Here is a 20,509-nt window from a genome sequence, read left to right as displayed (position 1 = left end):
TCTATGCATTTAGATATTTTTAATAAACAGATGAGAAATGGTAGCTACACTTTGAAGTAGATGAAACATTGGTTGATTTCTATTCTGCAAATTTTAAGCCCATTCTTTGATGTTAGCTTTTTGCTCCTTAACTGGGACTGGAAAAAAAAAGACCTAGAGGATTTTACAGTTAAGCATAACCAAACTGTCTTGAATAAGTGCATTAGAACAGATAAAGATAAAAGGCACTAAACATTTTATTTCTTAAAAAAAATCTCCATCTGAAAAGATTTCATTTAGACACTGCTTTTTAATAGTTGGTAGTTTTTTCAGTAAGCCTCTAAAAGCAGCATCAGTGTAGTTTAAGTAGAGTACTGTTGTTTTTACCTTATTTTCCATATTTTTTAACTCTTACAATGGTACTGGAAGGTCAAGTCTCTACATCTCTTCCACCATAATTCTCCTAACTTTATGTTTCTGATTTACTGGAACTTAACGCTTTTCAGCCTAAGACAAGCTGAATGATGAGACAGAATGCACCCTAACCAAATCTGCAGATAATACTAAGTGAAAGATGGCGTTGAAACACTGAAGATTGGAGCCTCAGTTCCTTTGGACTTGAAGATTTGGCCAACAAAAACTTCAGTGATTCAACAAGGGAAAATGCTAAGTTCTGTGCCTTTGGTGGACTAGCCCCACGTGTCATTACAGGCTGTGACATCCAAGATTATTAAGAACGTAGGACATATAAACTGAAAGGGAGATTAAAAGAACTGGCCTTTTTCAGTGTGGTAGAGATGAGGAGGAGAGGTAAGGAAGATCTGATTTCATCTGCAACTATTGCAAAGGTGTTTAGAAAATCAGGGGCACCAAATTCGTCTCCTCATTCTTCTCAATGGTAGTAGATAGCAAAACAAGTGGCAACAGCCAAGAAGTTGCAGCGTGGAAGGCCTGCAATGGAAAATTCCTTCAGGAGGAGGGTAGTGCAGTGCTGGAGCAGGTTACCCAGAAAAAGTTGTGGAATCTGCACAACTTGTGATTTTTGGAGGTCATCAAGGCTTAGCTAGGCAAATCTCATGTTGGCCATAGACCCACTGTGAGTGTGAGGTTGGACTATTGACCTCCAGAAGTCCCTTTTGAACGTCTTTTCTATTTGTGGATGAACATCTCATGCCTACTCCTCAGGTACAATTTAGAAGTTGATTTGGAGAGAAATTGATCACTTTTTTTTTTTTTTTTTAATGGCTATTTGGTAATTATAGAGGAGTAGGGGGATAATGCTAAGAAAATTGAACCCAAAATTACACTCTGATTCTGAAGGCCACTTCCTAGATGCACTTCATGTTGTGTACATAAGCAGTTGCTTTGGAGCAGTTCCTTTACAGTGCAACAGTTAACTTAGATGAATTACTCAGATAGTTAGATACAGCAGCACCATAAGTATTTGTAGTATTTATTAACATCCTAGGGTTTGTTAGCACTGTATACCGCTTTCTGTTTGTTTCAGCTGAAAGAAAAAGTAAAAAATACAGTCTCCAAGCTGAGCATATGCTTTTATGATTCATGCAGTTGTGTTGCTATTTTGGGTCTCAAAACCAGCAGGCAAGCTACAGACATGAAAATCATTCTTCTGTAGGCATAATAAGCAAAATCATTATAAAAGTACCCTATATGCAATAACTTTTCTAAGCAGCTGAGTGTTGCCAACAATAGACAAAAATGCAGTCAGCATGACAGCATTTTCAAACCTAATGCACAAGATATATAGGACATATCCTGTGTACATATCGTGCAACAGCGGGGCACATTATTTTGGAGGGGCACTTTGATTTTTGTAAATCACTTGAAAATCAAGTCTGTGTACAGCATGAAGAATTTGTGTGGGGTACTCGTTTCAGTCCTCAGTTTGTATAGTCACAACATTGGTTTTTTTCATGGGATCTTTGTTTCTTGGGAAATTGTGGGCAGTTGTTATGAGCAATATAAAAGTGTTTGGGACATGGATACCCCACCTACGCACAGTTATTTGTGGAGTTGGAGGCCTTGCTTTCAGTAGCAAAAAGACATGTTAACTAACACACTCTGAAATCCCCAGAGTACAGAGACCAAATTGTATTTGAATGTTGTTTGCTAGACTGTCTTAAAATGCAAATTACTTCTTCCTATTCCTGCGTTTCAATATGTTTTAAAATTGGATTTTAGAGCATAAGGTCATTCCTGTTGCAAGGGTGTGATCTCAGTCCACATCAGTGTCACATCTACTGTTTATCTTCTCCCTTGCCTGCCTTTTTGTATCACAGTTTCTAAGGGAGATGAGTATTCCTCTGAGCAGATACCCAGATTCCACAGACCCACAGCCTGAGCTATCAGAACATCAGGACTCCAAGATAAATCACGCCCACTCCAGTCATGTAGCATGGCCAGAACTTCACAGCCGTTGAAAATCCCAGACTCTTTTAGCTTGCATAGTAGCAATAAATTAGGAAGTTTATATTGCTTCATTATGCAGAGAGAATTAGACCTTTTATATGCAAACTAGCTCAAGACAGGTAATACATCTTTAAGAAGAAACCTGTAAACCAGCAGTTATTAATATCACTGACATTTAGTCAAGCCTCGACATGATATGTCATAATTTTGCTGTTTGTGTACAAGGTATGTATGATGGACTCTGGTCTGTGGATTTCTAATGAGAATAAAATATTGGCAGCTACATTTTTTAGACAGGGAAGAGGAAATACAAACATTAAGAAACCCAGATTTGGCATACACACCTCTAATATTCAGCCTGCTCCAGAAAGTCATATCGGAAATTACTTAATCAGCTTTTCAATTACCTGTCTCACCATATCCACATCCTTCTAGACTGTGGCACATCACTTGAAGAGTATGTGGAGGGCTACAAAGACAGACACTATGATTGGAGGTTTTCTTCCTATTCTGCTATTTCTTTCAGACCAATGGAGGAGACAAATGATAAGGAGAATTATGCTGAAGCTGTACTTCCTTGAAGTCAGCAGCAAAACTCCCATGGAGAGCAGTGGGGAAAAAATGTCATCTGTGCTGTATGCTCATGGCCTTGCTGCTGACCTGTTCTGTGAACATGGCTTGCATCTTAAGGCCACAGTTTTCAAAGCAGCCTAGTGCTTAAATGTAGAGACATAGATCTATCTTGTTGCTAAAAGTTTCTAAGCAATCTAGTGCTAAATTACTCATTTTTGTTGTAAGGCTTTGAAACCAGTTGATATGTAACCTTTGAACTTGCTCTTCTGCTTTGAGAAAGCTCTCCAACAGTCTGTACAGATTGTATTGGTAGGGGGTGGATGCTTTTCAGCAAGATTCAGGCTTTTGAAGTTGCATTCTTACAAAGTCACTCACCAGTTTCTTTCACATTCCAATTTGTTTTTCAACCCTTGTCTTTTCAACAGAGAGGTGCTCATGAGATTCGCGAAATTCGGCAGTTTCACTTCACTGGCTGGCCAGACCACGGTGTACCGTACCATGCGACAGGCCTGCTGGGATTTGTACGGCAGGTCAAATCCAAGAGCCCACCAAACGCTGGCCCTCTGGTTGTTCACTGCAGGTAGGTAGAACAGAAATCCCTCCATCATATTGTTCACTAAACTCCAGATGTATTTTTGCTTCTTCTGTACTGTGTAATCGCCACACAGGTTGCTGAAGCCACTGGAGCTCTACGCAAAATAACTTAATACCTAAAATATAAACAAGAATGGAAAAACTGAGTCTGAAGTCCTGAAAATGCCCAAATGCAAGGCTCAATTTTAGTAATCATCCCACTGATCAAGTACCTGCAACATGAATCCTTACACTTTAAACTTTCCAGTACACTGCTGAACATTAACTGTGCTCTTCTTTTACTTTAGTGCGGGTGCTGGCAGAACTGGATGCTTCATTGTTATTGACATCATGCTAGATATGGCAGAAAGAGAAGGTGTTGTAGACATATACAATTGCGTGAGGGAGCTTCGATCTCGAAGAGTTAACATGGTGCAGACTGAGGTATTGTTAATCAACTGGAATAGTGCCTTATGCTTTGCAAGAAAAAGTATTCTTCTGGCCCATAAAACTGGAGCCCCTCTGTGGTTGCCACCACCCAGAACGTAGTTTATTCAGTCATATGCAGAAGAAAAATCCACACACAGACCTGAAGAGCCACTGCCAAATAAGTGCACGGTTATGCTGCACTTAAGGTTCACAATGGGGTTTTTTAAAAAATAAAGGAAAATCGTGAGTGTTTTCTTTCTGGGGTACATCTTGTTGAGTCCCAGTTATGCGATAGCACCTAAAAAACTGTGCGGAGGAATGGAGAAACCAGAAACATTCTGAGTTTTATTATGGAGTTTTACTGCACTTCTGTTTGTACTTAGAAATTAATATAGAGGGATTGACTCAAACTAGTTATAAGTGAGCGGAATAAAGTTTTATGAACTGCTGTTCCTTCTGGTCTTGCTTCCACGCTGCTAAAGTTAGAGAGAATTAGTGGCAACCATAATAGTTGTTATTGTTTATTTACCAAAATACTGATATCATATGCACTCTATGTCAGTAAGTATTTGAATTGCTTTACCAGGAACAGTATGTATTCATCCACGATGCTATCCTGGAAGCCTGTCTTTGTGGGGACACATCTATTCCAGCTTCTCAAGTTAGGTCTGCTTACTATGAAATGAATAAACTGGATCCTCAAACTAACTCCAGCCAAATCAAAGAGGAATTTAGGGTAAGTTGTGGCTAGCCTTACCTAGAAGCTCTGCAGTTCAGGTATACTAAAGACTTCTGCTTAAGTGCTTGCTTATAACCATATGATTTTTGGACTAGGCCTGGGAGGGAAAGACTGCAAAAAAGGGAAAATAACATGTCACTAATTGTTATTGAATTATGCTAAATCATAAAATAATGCAATGAGGAAGTAGTAAAACCTTCTTTCTACTCAAGGGATGTCAGATCCTTCCACTGTTCTTTCTTCAGAAGGCAGGTTATTCTGCAGCTGTCTTTGAGGTTATTTTTCAGATCTGTATGCTTCCAGGATTTTTTGGTTCTAAACCCTGCTGACTGTGATGTTTTCATTTCTTTGCTTATTGATTCCCACTGAAACTGAATGCTGAGCTGATCTATTCTTAAATATTTTGGGATGCTTTCACTGCTGTGTTAATTTTTCTGTTGTATTGTTTACTCTTTCTGAAAGACTTTAAATATGGTGACTCCGACACTGCGTGTAGAAGACTGCAGCATAGCACTTTTACCACGAAATCATGAAAAGAATCGCTGTATGGATGTTCTGCCTCCAGACAGATGCCTGCCTTTCCTCATAACGATAGATGGGGAGAGCAGTAACTACATTAATGCTGCACTGATGGATGTAAGTCTCTACTACATCATTAATAATAAAAAGGGAATAAGCAGCCCTCCAAACTGAGCAATGCCAGAAAGTGGAGTCAGCATAAGAAAGCTGAAATCCTTCTAGCTTGTTTTCCAAAAACATGGCACAAAATCTTTAAACTCCCAAGTACATTTAGGATCCCACATAAGTTATGTCATAGCCAAGGTACAAAGCCATGCTCTGAGAGCAAATCAGGGAGTTTTGATAAATTATATGTGTCTGGATTTCTCCCTAGTGCTTGAATTTTTAACCATCTGGCCTAGGAAAAATAGAGTTACCTATTAAGATACTAAGGCAGTTAAATAGGATAATAAGGTTTGCAGCGATATTTCAGTTCCCTTTGTTTCTAATTTAAACAGTAATTAACAAAAAAAATTATTTTCTGTCAGCACAAGATAGTACACAAGCCATTACTTCAATCTTTCGATTTATTTCTGTTTGAATGAATGATTCCTCTTCATGTGTATGTGGATTATTGTTTCTAATGCATCTGTAGTAATTCTAATCCTTCTAATAGAATATCAGTAAAAAGACACTTAAACCACCTTTACAGTCTGTAGATATTTATAGCCTATCTTTGACAGTTTAGAGTTATAGTAATTACTGTTGTCAAACACATAAACAAGAAGAAACCTGAGGTTAGCAAAGAATGAACACATTGCAAATGGCCTTTTTGAAAAGTGAAGCTAGAGTAATAACAGTTTATGGCAGTTTTTTCATTTCTTTCCTTTCGAGTTCTCAAAGCATTTTCCTAAAATAAGCCTAAGTTCAAAACACTCCTCTGAAAAGGTAGCTGTATTATCTTTGTGTTTATCCATGTAGAGAAAGTGAGAACAAAAGTTTAAGCAACCTCTCTAGGTTCTCACGGTAGGTCAACAACATTTCATATTAGAACAGAGCTCCCTTGATCTGCAGTTTTTCAACTTTGCCATTACATTGTCTTCTTTCCTGGAGAGTTCAGTACTGTTTTGTTCTGTAAATTAAGTACTGCTCAGAAAGAATAGTGCCTCAATACTTGCTTTGAAAGTGCTTCCCTTCTTCACTATTGAAACGATGAGCTGCATCTAAAAGTGTGTCTTGGCACAAGGCACTGAGGGAGGAGGTGGTTTGGTTTTCTTTCCACCTGAAGCACCCTAGCGAGGCTCCTGCAATGTCCCTGCCCTGACAAACAGAAGCAGACATTTGTCCCTCTCTCTAAAAACTCAGCACTCCTTCTCCAGCAGGCAAGATGTTGCATTTTACCTTCACTTGCATCAGTTGAGATGCAGTCTGTTCAACTCATGTAAGCCTTTACAGCACACTTCAAGCAAAAGGGGTAGCAAGCATAATGTTCATTATTCAGTATCAGAATGAATTTGAGAATGGTTAGCCCTAAAAAAAACTGCGAGGGCTTCTAACTAAGGAAGTTATGGAGAGCCCTTCAAGCATCTGTCATCTGCATGCAACTTCCAGGAAGAAAAGACCTGTAAGAGAAAGCAGCTGACTGCTGTACCAGCAGCATCGATACCTGCTGGTTGCAGTTTGCTGAAACCAAAACAAAGAACTGAAATCTTGCAAGTCTTCACCTGTACCCCAAAACACATTGGATTAATTTTCTGTGGTATCTACAGTGACTGTCTCTGAAAGAAAGATGCAAATAGCTGATGAGATTTTACCTCTGGTTGTGGTACCAAATATTTCAGTCCCAGGAATGTGAAGGCTTCCCTGCCTTCCGTAACGGAGGCAACAGTAACCCTTCCAGCAATTACCCCAATACAGCCACACTGGCCTTCAACACTCAGGAGAATGTAAGTGAAAATGCTAGTATGAGATCCGCAATGGAATTGTTTCACCAAACACCTCAGTCAACAACATAGTCTGGTACTAAATAAAACAAAGAGCACTGAAATTTATCCCCTGGGTACCTTCATGGCTGTCATAGCAGAATTTTAACAGTATTTCTGAAAAATAACTAGATATTTCCTTTCACAGGCATCATTCAAATTAACAGCTAAATGCAGACTGCCAAGATTAATCAGTCCATTAACAGCTCAAAATAAAACTGTTGCTCAGATATTTGTAGGAGTTGCATTGGAGGCAAAAACTTATGATTATTTTACTCTATGCCTGTGGCATAAAATGAATTTCAGAAATATAACATCTGCAGAAGTTGTATTCTGCCCAAACACAGTTTATTAACTTTGAAGCATAGAAAATCTCAGGAAAGAGCTGAAAACAATGCATTAATTACATAGAAAATAGAAATAATGCTTTCAGTCCCAAAGTTTTGGGGCTATGACAGGATAAATGGGTTTTTACCTCTTACCATTCCTCTCACTAACTCGATGTTTCTTTGCAGAGCTACAAGCAACCGTCAGCTTTTATAGTTACACAGCATCCCTTACCAAATACTGTCAAAGATTTCTGGAGACTGGTCCTAGATTATCACTGCACTTCACTCGTTATGCTTAATGATGTGGATCCTGCACAAGTAAGTCAAGAAAACTGGTCCATTCAAAAGAAGAGTGCTAGTGCCTTGGCATTTCAGAACAGCTTTAGGATGTAGTTAGTTTTATAAAACAGCATTAAATACTAACACACTAAAAGGTTGATTCGTAGCTTCTGGATACGTATAAGGAAAGAGGAATAAATCAGACAATCAGCAGCTTCTCTACCAAAATGTTAACACACACACACTTAAGTGCATGTACCCATCATCCATTCTGATAAGTGAACATGCTTTAGGAAGAGCTGTTAAAAAACAGAAATGATGGTTGTGGAATTTTGACCCAAGTCTGAAACACACTAACAATAGCCAAACATTGTAAACAGAAGCCAATTCATTAGCCCACCTCAAACAGGTCAATGACCTTGGTCTGCTTACCAGGGAATATGTATTCCCAGTGTAAAAATCGGTTATGTTTGGCAGAAAATTATATTGTTAGCAGGGAGATAGGAACTAAACAAGACTGGGGACTGAATCCTTCAGAAAAGAAAACAGGGCAATGAAATGTATGGGGGGATGTAATTACCTTACAAAAGAGTTGTGCATGCTGTACATGTTCTTTAGAAAATTGAAAAACCGTACCTACTGGTTTGGCAATTTAATCGCTAGCATTAATCACGGAGAGTCCTAGAGCCTGGCTCACAACTGCGCAATTCTAAGTTCTTACACAAATATAATTTCCTTGGTTCCAACAAACTGCACCAGCCATCTGCTGGAATAACACAGTGGTAATCTGGAGTCTTAATAGGTAAATATTTGCTAATTATTGGTTTAAGAGCAATTGTTATTTTTTTATAGCAGACCACATGTCTTTTTTATTCTTTGACATGATCAACAATCTTTTTAGCTTTGTTGATTATTGCATACGCTTAGGAAAATGCTTCCTCTTACTTCTTTTTAACATGAATTTGTTTTTAAAACACAGTAATCTTCCATTTTGTCTTTCAAAGGAATACGTAAGAATTCCACACACTATTTTAAAGACCGAATTTGTGATTCCAAGCCCTTAACTGTCTACAGGGAAAAAAAAAAATATATAAATGAAAGACAAAACTTCTATTCATGAGCCTCAGATTATTTTCTGAGTGAATAAGGAAAGACTCCAGGGAGTCAGACTGTTAAGGACTGCTGAACGGAGTTTTTTTTAATTTGTGGGCTGTGTTTTGAATTGACAATAGTGCATGGCTATTTCAAGCATTTATTAGCCTCATGGGGTTTAAAAGCTATTGGGATATGCAGTTAATGCACCTGCCTCCGCAGTATGTTAAACCTTTTTCCTCTAATGTGAGTAACAATCTTTTCATTAGGAATAAATCTCAAAACCCTCAGAGCAAACAGAAGCGGAGAGAGGGCAGAGCTTATTAAAAACACGCTTTACGTTCGTATTTATTAATAATTGGTATTATCATTATTATTTATGTATATGTGGAGTGTTTATAGTTCTGTTTAGGTATTACAATTTATGTGGATTGTTATGCTCTTTTGGGAAATTAAATTCAACCCTTCACAGTGCCTCTGACTTAAAGAGTGTCGCTAGCATCACATGCATGCAAAATGCGCAGACCTAAATGCTTTTAGTTTCTTTAGAACCTGAAATTGTGGCTTCCTAAACCAGCTCCAGCAAACAGCTCTGCTTATTATCTTTTAAGCATTTTCCAAAGATCTGTTTGAACAGTATTTCGATATATTTGAAAGACGGGTACTAAATTGTGCACATATTAAATGATCTGAGCACTGGCATTTGCATTAGTTGTATGCATTGCATGTTGCTACCCTATACACAAGCATATTTCATAATAAAAATGTATGTAATATTTGACAATATTTGAAAATAAATTTCTCAGCAGACCAAATTGGGGGGGGGAAGGAGGGAGGGGGGGAGGAGGTGGGGAGGACAGGTAAAATAAAGGAAAAAAGATTTTCTTATTCAAAATTTCTGGCTTTTACTTGTTAAAGTGAACTCCTGCAAATCAGACCCTGTTCTCTTTTTAACTGATGTAGTAAGTGGTTATGTTTTCCTAAAATGTAGTCATTTCTAAACATCTTTATTGAGGACTAAGTGTTAGAAGAAATGCAAAACAACATCTGGAGTAAATGTGATTTGTCAACTCAGCTCTGGATCACCAACAGCAATGCAGCAGAATGAAAACCACAGCTGTTTTATTCAATAAAATAAAGTTCCAAATATGACATCAATGCTTCTGCAAGCAAACAAAATTTCACGAGTTCATACTTAATTTTAGTGAATGTTTGCAAAAGCTCCATGCTTGAACTGCTCTAAATATCCCTGGGAAAAAAAAAAAAATCATTAGGATTTTTGTGTTAAAAAACAGACAAGCAGAGTCTGGCTTCAAAATCCTCCTTGCAAAGTGGTGATTTAGTCTTTAAAGTATTAACACAGATGATAATTGGTTCCTGGATTAAGGCATCGTGATATTATTAGACTAAAACTGTGCAAGATAATGTTAATATTACTTTGTGATCTTTAGATATCTAGAAGTAATGTCTTCTGAGCACTAAAGAAAGCCTAATTACTATTTTCAGGTAGCACTCGTAAGATGATACTGAGCAGTTATTGTTGCAGAATTTGAAGCAATTCTGGTATTAGCCAGTATCACCAGTCACAGGTGAAACAGATGCGAAAGTTAACTCCTGAGATTTGAGAACTGCTGCCCCCTTCATAGTATAAAGCACACATTCTGATGTGTGTTTATTACCAACTTTTCAGAAAGGCGATACCAGCCTTCAGCTTCATACTGTCTTCGAGATACAGTAATATTTGACAGCACCCCCCTGTCTTGTCATAATGTGTTGAAGAATTGATGTTGAGTGTCAGATGTGTTACTCCAAATACCAGAGAATGGCAAGTATAGCGGCAAGCAGTAGCATGTTCAGTTAAGTGAAAAGGCATTTTATTAAACTTGCTCCACACGAGTAAAAGCAGAGTGCTCTGAAGTGGTGGAAGATGGTACACTGTGTATTTTATAAAGATACTGTGTGACAATTTCAGTAATAAATGTAGCGCAAATTAAAATCTAGAAAAGTATATTGAGGCAGCGAGAAATTCAAAGTGATTAACTGTGTTCTTTTGTGTTTGTGGTCTTCTATAGCTGTGTCCTCAGTACTGGCCAGAAAATGGGGTACACCGACACGGTCCTATTCAGGTGGAGTTCGTATCAGCTGATTTAGAAGAAGACATAATCAGCCGGATATTCCGAATATATAATGCAGCCAGAGTAAGGATATTAATTGCAAAACAGTTGTCTCTCAGTAGATGACTTGACCGTACTCAACTCACAAAAGTGGAAGTTAAACTCAGATAAAACCATTCTCATTTCATAGCATATTTATTTGGAAGCAATGGCGCAATACTGAGTCACGCCGTAATCAATGAGAAAAAAAAAGCCTTCTGTGTGCAATTAAAGTAAAAAATATTTTAATGCATATCTCAAGTGTGCTAAATGCAAATGAAATAAATGCAGTATTCAGATTGTATGGTAGCCAAGAAATGCCGAAATCAGTGCTGTTTTCAACAGTGTGGAATTAGCCATCTTGCATATTTGTATCCTGTGCCATGCAAAGAAAGCTGTGCACCGATACTAGGCATCTTTGTCAGTACTAATCCCAGGCTTTTAGCAAAGACTTTGTCCCACTAATCGCACTTCGCAATACATGTGAGCACTTCAGAGGGACGAATATGTTCTCATGTCCAGCTTTACCACTCCCACAAAATTGATGGAAGACTAGACAAGGCATGTCTTCCAAGCTGAGTGGAAAAAAGATTCCACCACAGACCAGGCATCTCTTCCCATCCAGATGGAGGGAGCCTTTGCAATGGACTGATATCAGTCACCAAAGAACCAGAGCTAGGAATTAGCAGCACTTCCGGCTGAAAAGAGTCGGCACTGCCCTAGATCCAGCAGCTCCCAGGACAGTGAAAGGCCCCAAAACCACACCCAAAACCATGCTAATATCCAAACAGGGAAACAGACTGTAAGCCTCAAGATACTTCTTTAATACTGTGAAGGCCTGGCATTCACAGTAATTGTGGCAATGTAAAAACACGATCTCCAGCAGTGTTAATGTGAAGTTTAGCGGGAGCTGGGTCTGGCTGATGTGCTTTGGGAAGAGGGGCTGTCAGCCGAAAGAAACTGGACAGGAAATCAGTAGATTCCAAATTTTGACATAAAGCAGACAAAACACATTGAAAAACATATCTAATGCTGCATCCACTTTAGTTTATTCCCTTATCTCGTTAATATTGCATCCTCTCTATTGCCTCTCACTCTAGAGAAAACATTGTAATGTCAACATTTCTGTGTGTTGCTCATTTTTAAAGTGGAACTAAAATGCCCTCACTTTGCACAGAAGTGAAAGTGGCAAATCCTAGACTACAAAAAACAGTTTTCGTGTGTGTATTTATTATGCCCTTTTCAAGGGACTGTAATTTTCTGCCACTGACACTTGTTCTATGCTCCTTTCTTATTTTAAATCACCATAAAGCAACTGTTCAGTAGCATTTCACCAGAGGGGTTCTGACTGCTGCAGCAGCACACAATAAAATAAAATGTAGTTAGATTTTTTATAAGCAGAAACATCTGAAGGTTTTATTTGGGATTTTAAATGTTTCCTGCTTCAGAATATCTTGAGAAGTTTTGACCTTTCTTATATAAAAAGACAGAAGCACACAAGCATTCTTCAAAATGCTGAAGCATATAAAAAAAAAAGTCTATAATTGAAGTTGTGTTGCAGCTTCCTCTTTACTACCAAGTTTCTGCTATGATATTAATTAATTACTTGCTTTATCCTGCAGCTGTAACATTGTGCTAGTCTAGTCTATTTGTGTAGCACTCTGTTTAAAATCTCTTGTTCTAATAACTCTGTTGGAAATTCAAAGTTATAGCTCCTCAGGGGCAGTTGAAATTACATCAGTAGTTTGTCAGCAGTGATCTTCTTGAACAACCTCCCTCACTGATGCAAATATCTCAATTATGTACCCAAAAAATGCTTTTCTTTTTCCTGCTTGTTGCCTGAATCTCTGCAGCCCCAAGATGGCTATCGGATGGTGCAGCAGTTCCAGTTCCTTGGATGGCCCATGTACAGAGACACTCCAGTTTCTAAACGCTCCTTCCTGAAGCTCATCCGCCAAGTAGAGAAGTGGCAAGAAGAATATAATGGGGGAGAGGGGCGCACAGTTGTACATTGCTTGTAAGTACTGGAAACAGAAGGGTGATTCCTCTTCCAGACGTAAAGTACAGCAGTAAATGTGGCATGATTGACCAGTTATGATGATCCTGTAACTGCCTTACATTTTGCACCAGGGGAGGTTTAGATTAGATATTAGGGAAAAATTCTTCACAAAGAGGATAATTAAGTATTGGAACAGGCTTCCAAGGGAAGTGATGGAATCACTGTCCCTGAAAGCATACAAAAACTGTGTAGATGAGGCCCTCAGTGATATAGCTTAGTGGTGGTCTTGGCAGTCATGGGGTAACGGTTGGACTTGATGATCTTAAAGGTCTTTTCCAGCCTAGTTGATTTTATGATTCTATAATAATGGCGTACATTTTTGTCCTCCTGTGACTTTTGTGCTCCACTGGCACCGGCTCTCATCCACTCTGCCAGCATCCTTCTTTTGATACGGCTTAATACTTGTATGTGCTGTTTGCCTTCAGCAGTAGCCAGTCTTTTGAGATTGAGACTTCAGTGCTTGAAGTTGTATCTCTCTTCCTCTAACTATCTTTTAGAAAAGGGGCATGCTGACAGCAAAAGCACACGCTAACACACTTTCTAAAGTTGGGACCCAATGTTAGATAGATGGAGGAAAATCTAAGAGTGTATTAATAATTCCCACTATCACTGACCTTGAACAAGTCATTGCTCTTCAGTTTCCCCATCTGTAGAATGGGGATAATAATACTTTCATCAAAGAAGCATTGTGCAGTGTGATTAATTAATGTTTTGAGATCTTCAGCTGAAAAGACCCTTTTGAAGTGCAAATTACTGTTATCTCTGAGGTGGCTGATGATATTAAATAGTTGTACAACATCACACATGCGTCACTTCCAGGCAGTAAAGAAAGAAAAAGCTTTAATATAATCCTTTTAAATTACTTTATTTTAATTAAAATTCTCAAAGAGTCCCACAATATCAGGCAATGTTTTGGCAGCAGAGAGCATTCTTTTCATACTGCCTGGATGTGACAGATGTGCGACGTTGTATCTTCCTTTGAAAATCAACCATTTGCGAAGCTGGTTTGAAAGACCTGCTACCTAACTAGTCTGCACTCTGGTAATTATTAAGGTTTATTCTTTTCGGTGAAGCACAGCCTAAAGATTGTAGCCTAAAGCCTCGAATAGCTTTAGAAATAATAGGGTTTCCAGGAAGAAAAAGATTCTCTTGAAGATTAAAAATAACTGGGGATAAAGTATTATTAAATGCTGTATTTGATCATGCATATGAACATTTCTGCCTGGCTTCTTTGTTAGCAAGTCACTTCAGGTTCTCATCCTCTGATACTGTGGGTAAAGGAGGAATGCATACACTTTTAAAAGCAGTTACTGCCAGGCAGCAGGCCACTCTGCCTGCTGCCTGGGAAAGGTGGCAGCACCACGTGATACCCTACCAAATGTGCAGCCACAAGAGGGGTTACAAATGAGGCTTTTGGAACTTCTGCTGTGCCTTCAATACGCCTTTTGGTCCAGGAGGAAAGCACAAGGATCTGGAGTAAAAGAACTCAAATATCCACTTTATCTCTAATATTTCTAGGCCTGATGCTTATTGCAACCTTGTGTGTTTACAGTGCAAAGGGGCGTTGAATCTAAAAGTACCTTGTCATCATTTCAGCATCCTCTTTGTGCTGTCTCAAATGTTCACTGAAGGCTGGTGCAAAACTCAGCCATTGTATTCCCACTAGGCTTTCAGCCTGTTGAATTCTGAATCATAGCTTTGAGGTCTTTCAGTCCATTAATTCCAATTAAAAATTGTGTTTTGCCCAGAGTTTGGTAGCTTTCAGGGACAGGAATGTTCTGTTTTTTCTTCCTACTAGAACTCATGCCTTCTTTAGCCATCCGTGGTGATGTACAAACTTGTAATATGGAGTCAATTGTAACTGAGCTGTTTTATCTCTCTTATTGTAGGAATGGAGGTGGCCGCAGTGGGACATTTTGTGCAATCAGTATTGTTTGTGAAATGCTTCGACATCAGAGGGCTGTTGACGTATTCCACGCTGTGAAGACACTAAGGAATAATAAGCCTAACATGGTGGACCTTCTGGTATGAGCTTTTTAACTGCATCGCTAAATAGAAGATGTTCCTTTTTCTCAGAAGACTCAGTAAGATTTCCAGGATTTGCAGTGGGAGTTGTTCACAAAGCAAGCATGTCATTTTCAAAGGGGATAATGAAGTCACTTCACTTGTAAGAGTATTTTTACACTGCTTTCTTCCCAAGGAGACTTTGTCTCTGTTCATTTGAATTTTTTAAGAGTTTTAAACTTTCAGCCGAACATCCTTATTAATTTTCTTTTCTAGCAGGCTGAGCCAAGTGGAGAGCAGCCCTTGCATGGTAGAAATAATAGTTATGTAAAATGAAATGCCAGATTTTCAAATTATATATTTTATAAATAGCTTAATCACCTAATATTTATCAAAGCTATGAATTTCAGTTTGACATCCAGAATATTGCATTTAATTATGGTTGCTCTATCTCACAGAAAGATTAAAGGAGTTCAGGAACAAGGGGCCACGTGCAATTATTTTCCTAGAGAGTTGTTTTATGAGCTGGGTTTTTTTTTTTTTCTTTTAATGGAGCATTGCTCAAGTGCCAGCTGCTATGCCAGAAAAGCTGCAGAACCAGCTTAAACCAGCAGGTTCTTACACTCCAGCATGGAGTTCTGTACTTGCAGGCGGGTGGAGCATGATACCTGATTCTGAAGTGGGGGCTATAAAAGACACAGGTTTACAACATCCTGCTGCAGAGGTGACTGCTTAGGAAGCAGCTTTATTTGCTTTGGCATCATAGTCAGGAGGAGGCAGCATCTGCACTGCTTCAGGGATGCTAACCAAATTTGAGCTGCTTTGGCAAGCTCTGGTTAAACAAATTTGGGTCATATTTGAACATTACAGGGTGCCGAGGGTGAGGCAGGAAGTGTCTCGCAGCTGGTCCAACCTCACGTAATTTTGGGAGAGATCCCTCTCTCTCAGATGAGCTACTAAGATCTGGGTGTGAAGCACACTGGAAAATGGGCCGAAAGCAGGAATTTCTGTTGGGAAGAATGAAGCTTTCAGGCTCATGTGTAGATGGGCAGAGATATCCACTTTGCCACCACACATATCACTGCACCTCATCTGTACCATCAAAGAACAGCTCCTGCCACATCTTCCATTGATGTGCTCCCATACGTGAAGTCCCAGACCCTCCCCTAGGTCCTGCTCATGAAAAGACCCAGATGTTGCCAGCTGTGCAAAGCCAGGAGGGAGTTTACAGTCAGGGCCATGAGCCAGCAATATGGAATTGTGAACACTGTATCAGTGAGAAACTACCAAGCTTTCACCATGGTGGGAGGGAGCAGCTTAGTTGGCTCCTCTTCTTCCTCTAGTTTATATTCTTAGGAGGAGAATCATCATGCTGAGAACCATACATTTCCACTTCCTAGATATTAAGAAAAATGTCCTACTTCTTCATTCAGATAGTATAGTTTGGATAGAGACTTGGCAGGCCTGCTGTTCTCCCTTCTCCCAGAGCTTAAGTCCACATAACTCACTGATCCCTTATTCATTTATTTTATAGAAATAAAAAGAAAATTACCAGTGTGAAGCTGTACAGTGGAAGAAAAATGCTCTCCATAAATTCCCATTTGTGACAGTTCTCCAGGTATAGATCTGTCAGGCAGCAGTCTCCATTTTTCAACAGAGAATTTTTTTAATCAAAAGCTAAATGTATTATTTTAGAATATAAAAATAGCTTTTAGTAAAGTAAGGATGGTATTGAGAATGTCTGGATGGCATTGAGAGGCCATATAAGGCCTTTTCGTTGGAAGATTTCAAAGCACTTGTGAAGGAGATCGGTATTTTTTTCCTTGTTTTTCAGACAGAGGAAAGATGGTAGGGGATAATCAGGATTTTTACCATTAGCACGTAATTCATTGACAAAGCAGAGTCAGAACCACATCTCTTCAGTCTTGGTCTGCTACTTTGTAAGAACAAATATTTGAATTAGCAAGGTTTCAATTTCCGTGTAGATTGTTTCATGGTGAAAGGGAATCAGGACACTTGAGTTCTTTTCCTGATCTGTTACTGACTTTATCCTTTATGACCTTTCGTATATTAACATGTCTTTTCCTCAGTTTCCCTATCTGAAAAGTGAGAACAGTAATATTCATCTACCTTTGTAAAACTCTGTGGTAAAAGATGAAATACTCAGAATTATGAGTATTTCACAAAAACAGTTTCAAGACTGCTTTATCAATACCTGTTATGCGCTTTCTGACTAGATGAAGGGCAGTGTTTACAGTCCATACTTAGAGATTCATCCCTTAATTTCATTGAAACTTTTGGTTTTCCTGCAAGTGTGAAAATCAGAATGCCACATCCATGCAGTATGGTTATCATCTGTGAAATTCTTCAACCATTGTAGGAAAGTAAGACGTGGTATTACAAAATGTCTATTACAGAGTGCCCAAAGCATTTTGTGATAAATGCTGTTGGACCTCCCAATAGGTGTCCCAGACAAAAAAAATACATATACCTCTCTGAAGCTAGCTAACATAAAGAGACTTTTAATATCCACCGCCAAGTGAATAATAAATACATATGAAGGGCATACATGAGTGAACACAGTGGGAAATAATATATGACTGCTTTTTAAGACAGGTATTCAGTTTACTAAAATGACTTATTCTGCTGGATCAGTAAATCAGCATAAAATGAGCATGGGAAAAATGGAAATGGATGAGTGGCTGATCTCTTGTTTTGATCTGTTATTTAGTTATAGCATGATTTTCACTTACTTAGAAACATAGGCAATAAAGCGGAAAAGGAATAATTTACATAATACTCCTTTCTATCCTTTCTTTTTTATTCTTTTCCCATTCCAAAGAAGGCACAGTTTGTGAAACCCTGCAGGGTATTTAAACCTCACATACAACTCATTCATAGCTTAGGTGGTACATGCTCCTAAGGTTTGTTTTGTTTTCAAGTGACCACCCTCCACAAAAAAAAACTTGGAAATTGTCCATCCATGTTAACGGCTTTTTGATGGTTGTAATATTACTTTGTCTCTTATATGTGACTCTCTTCTCAGCTAAAATGTGACCCAAAACCACAAGTACAGGCCAAAAGAGTTAATCCTTTAAAATGCTTGCTTTGGTGAAAATGAGTTTAATTGTAATCTTCCTACTTGTGATGCTGGGAAGGTGAAGGCTGAGTGCTGTCTGCTAGCTAAGTCTGTTGTTGTTCCTATATGATAGTACATGCTTAGCGATCTTTTATTAATTGACTAATGTGCCTTAGAGAAGGAGGCATTTCAGTGACAGACATAGTCATAAAACTGGCAGGTATTTCCAAGCTGCATTTTCAGTAGCCAGAGCTCTTGGATTTGGGGAACCCACAGCTATTATTTCTTTCAGCTTTTTTGTTTCATTTAAGAGCTGTTAAGAGTGTAACCTAACCATCACCATTAATTGCTGAAAACTAATCGTAATGAACCCAATTTATTTAGCTCAGGCCTGATCCCACAGGCATGTTACACTGGGAGAGAACAGTATTTCAGCATGGGTTTGGGCTGCATGTAGAGGAGGAACAGTAACCAGCTCTTACCCTGAAAGGTAGCAAGTGTATGAATGACATTAAACTAAAAGTTACTATTTGGGAAGTAGTAGACACTGGGTCTGTTTTAAAATAAACACTTCCAGGGAGGAATTTCAATATCTTCGATTCTGGTGAAGTGCTACGTATTTTGACAGGCAACAGAAGGGGTGCAAGTCAATTTGCTTATGTGCAGTCAGTTTTCCTCATACAAGTATATTAGAGCATCTAAATACATATCTAATATGAGCAGTAGCATAAGTTACTGTGTGTAATGTCTGTTGTCCGGTTCAAATAAAGATTTTCTTATCTGAATATAAATCGAATTTGCAAACTGGTTCCCATTGACAACAACTGATAGTAAATAATTTTAACAGAAGAGAAATATTGATTCCCTTAATTAAGTCCCTTCGATAACTCACTTTGTGGTTTTCTTTTGATTTTTCAGGATCAATACAAATTCTGCTATGAAGTGGCTTTGGAATACTTGAATTCTGGCTGACTGCATAAACAGCACAAAGTTCCTCCTTTCAGCACCACAAACAAAGCAAGTCGCTTCATGATACCTGTGTAAATGAGATGAAGACTTCTCAGTGTTATGCTTGTACTGCTTTGTATAATTGGCTCTTTTTAAGAGCCCTGAAAGATGTTTATAAAACTGCTTGCACTGCCCGTTTTCCACTATAATGCCGCTGCCTGACACCCATACCAACATACACCAAACCACGTGGCAGTTGTTGAACACTGTATTCATACCTAGCCATTGATGTGGTGAAGCAGCATAGTCCTCTGGTAAATAAGAGAGCACAATTATATTCTTATGAAGGAATTTGTACTTTTCTGTTATATTTCGTTGCCTGTGATTCTCAGTTATTGTCACAGCCTAGTGTATATTTCTGTTCTGTGGAGAATGCTGTCTGGCATTTTGATAATATATGATTTTAGTTATATTTGTATTCTAACACGTGCATAATAAATGAATCATATGTAGCTTATCTGAACTAATGGAAAGACATGTACCAAATCATGTTAACTTTGTTGAGTTGTAATTTCTATCCACTTTGTACCATTTCAGAGAGAGAGAATCTTGATAGAAATACAGTTAGAAAATGCAAAATACAGGATGCTCAGATTAATATATCCAAAGCTTTCTCATTTGTTTATATTGTAAATATTTTTTGATTTCATCAAATTATTTATTCATTAAAATGAATTTTTTTGTGAAGCACAGTGAGTGACAATCATTTTTATTAAGCCCTGGAAATGCTTACTGTACAATAGTGTAAACATTTGTTTACCTTGTATGGATTCTCAGCTCAATAAATAATTACATACATGATAAGATCTCGTTTAATTTAATATCTCTTGGCATCTGAGTGCCTTCAACTAAGCCTCTTTTCAAATTAATTCTTGTAAATACTGAGCTACCTCAATAGCACATTTAATTGTGTGAGCCAGTGTTGATCCAGCCAATAGCAAGATGTGCCATGCCAATACATAAAAAGAGGTGAATTGTATGTTTAAAAATGCACATGTACAAATGCAGAACCTGAAAACTTCCCTGCTGTATGAAGAAGAGGTGATGTTGGGCTTGCAGTACTCAAGTCTTGCCACAGCATTCCTCTGCAGCCCTGGGCATGCCCTGCCATTCACTCTGTATCTGCTGCTACAAAAGGGATGATGGTGCATTGGTTCTGGGGAAGAATGACTGCTGTGAGGAGAAAGTAATTCCTTGTGGTAAAAATACCAATACTGAAATGACTGGGAGGGTGTTAAAAAGTGAGTAAAACTACTGCTCTGTTACTAGTGCTGTTCTCAGTACTGCCAGTGGGCAGGTTTAT

At 38.5% G+C, this 20,509-nt stretch overlaps 1 protein-coding gene across 10 annotated transcripts in view; it reads left to right on the top strand.

Annotated features, from left to right (window-relative positions):
* PTPRM (protein tyrosine phosphatase receptor type M) overlaps positions 1-20,010 on the top strand; it is a 470,168-nt gene extending 450,158 nt beyond the window's left edge. For all 10 annotated transcript variants that reach the window (XM_065668023.1, XM_065668021.1, XM_065668020.1 and 7 more), the window contains 9 exons: positions 3,408-3,562; positions 3,864-3,999; positions 4,571-4,720; positions 5,186-5,359; positions 7,719-7,850; positions 10,976-11,101; positions 12,910-13,073; positions 15,005-15,140; positions 19,117-20,010. In XM_065668023.1, the coding sequence (XP_065524095.1) occupies positions 3,408-3,562; positions 3,864-3,999; positions 4,571-4,720; positions 5,186-5,359; positions 7,719-7,850; positions 10,976-11,101; positions 12,910-13,073; positions 15,005-15,140; positions 19,117-19,170 (1,227 nt within the window). In that variant the 3' untranslated portion in view covers positions 19,171-20,010. The remainder of the gene's footprint in view (positions 1-3,407; positions 3,563-3,863; positions 4,000-4,570; positions 4,721-5,185; positions 5,360-7,718; positions 7,851-10,975; positions 11,102-12,909; positions 13,074-15,004; positions 15,141-19,116) is intronic.
* The last annotated feature ends 499 nt before the right edge of the window (positions 20,011-20,509 follow it).

The sequence above is a fragment of the Lathamus discolor genome, chromosome 2 (assembly GCF_037157495.1).
Source record: "Lathamus discolor isolate bLatDis1 chromosome 2, bLatDis1.hap1, whole genome shotgun sequence".
NCBI classification, from domain to species: domain Eukaryota; kingdom Metazoa; phylum Chordata; class Aves; order Psittaciformes; family Psittacidae; genus Lathamus; species Lathamus discolor.
Note: the sequence above shows the minus strand (reverse complement) of the source record. Positions and strands in the feature narration are given on the sequence as shown.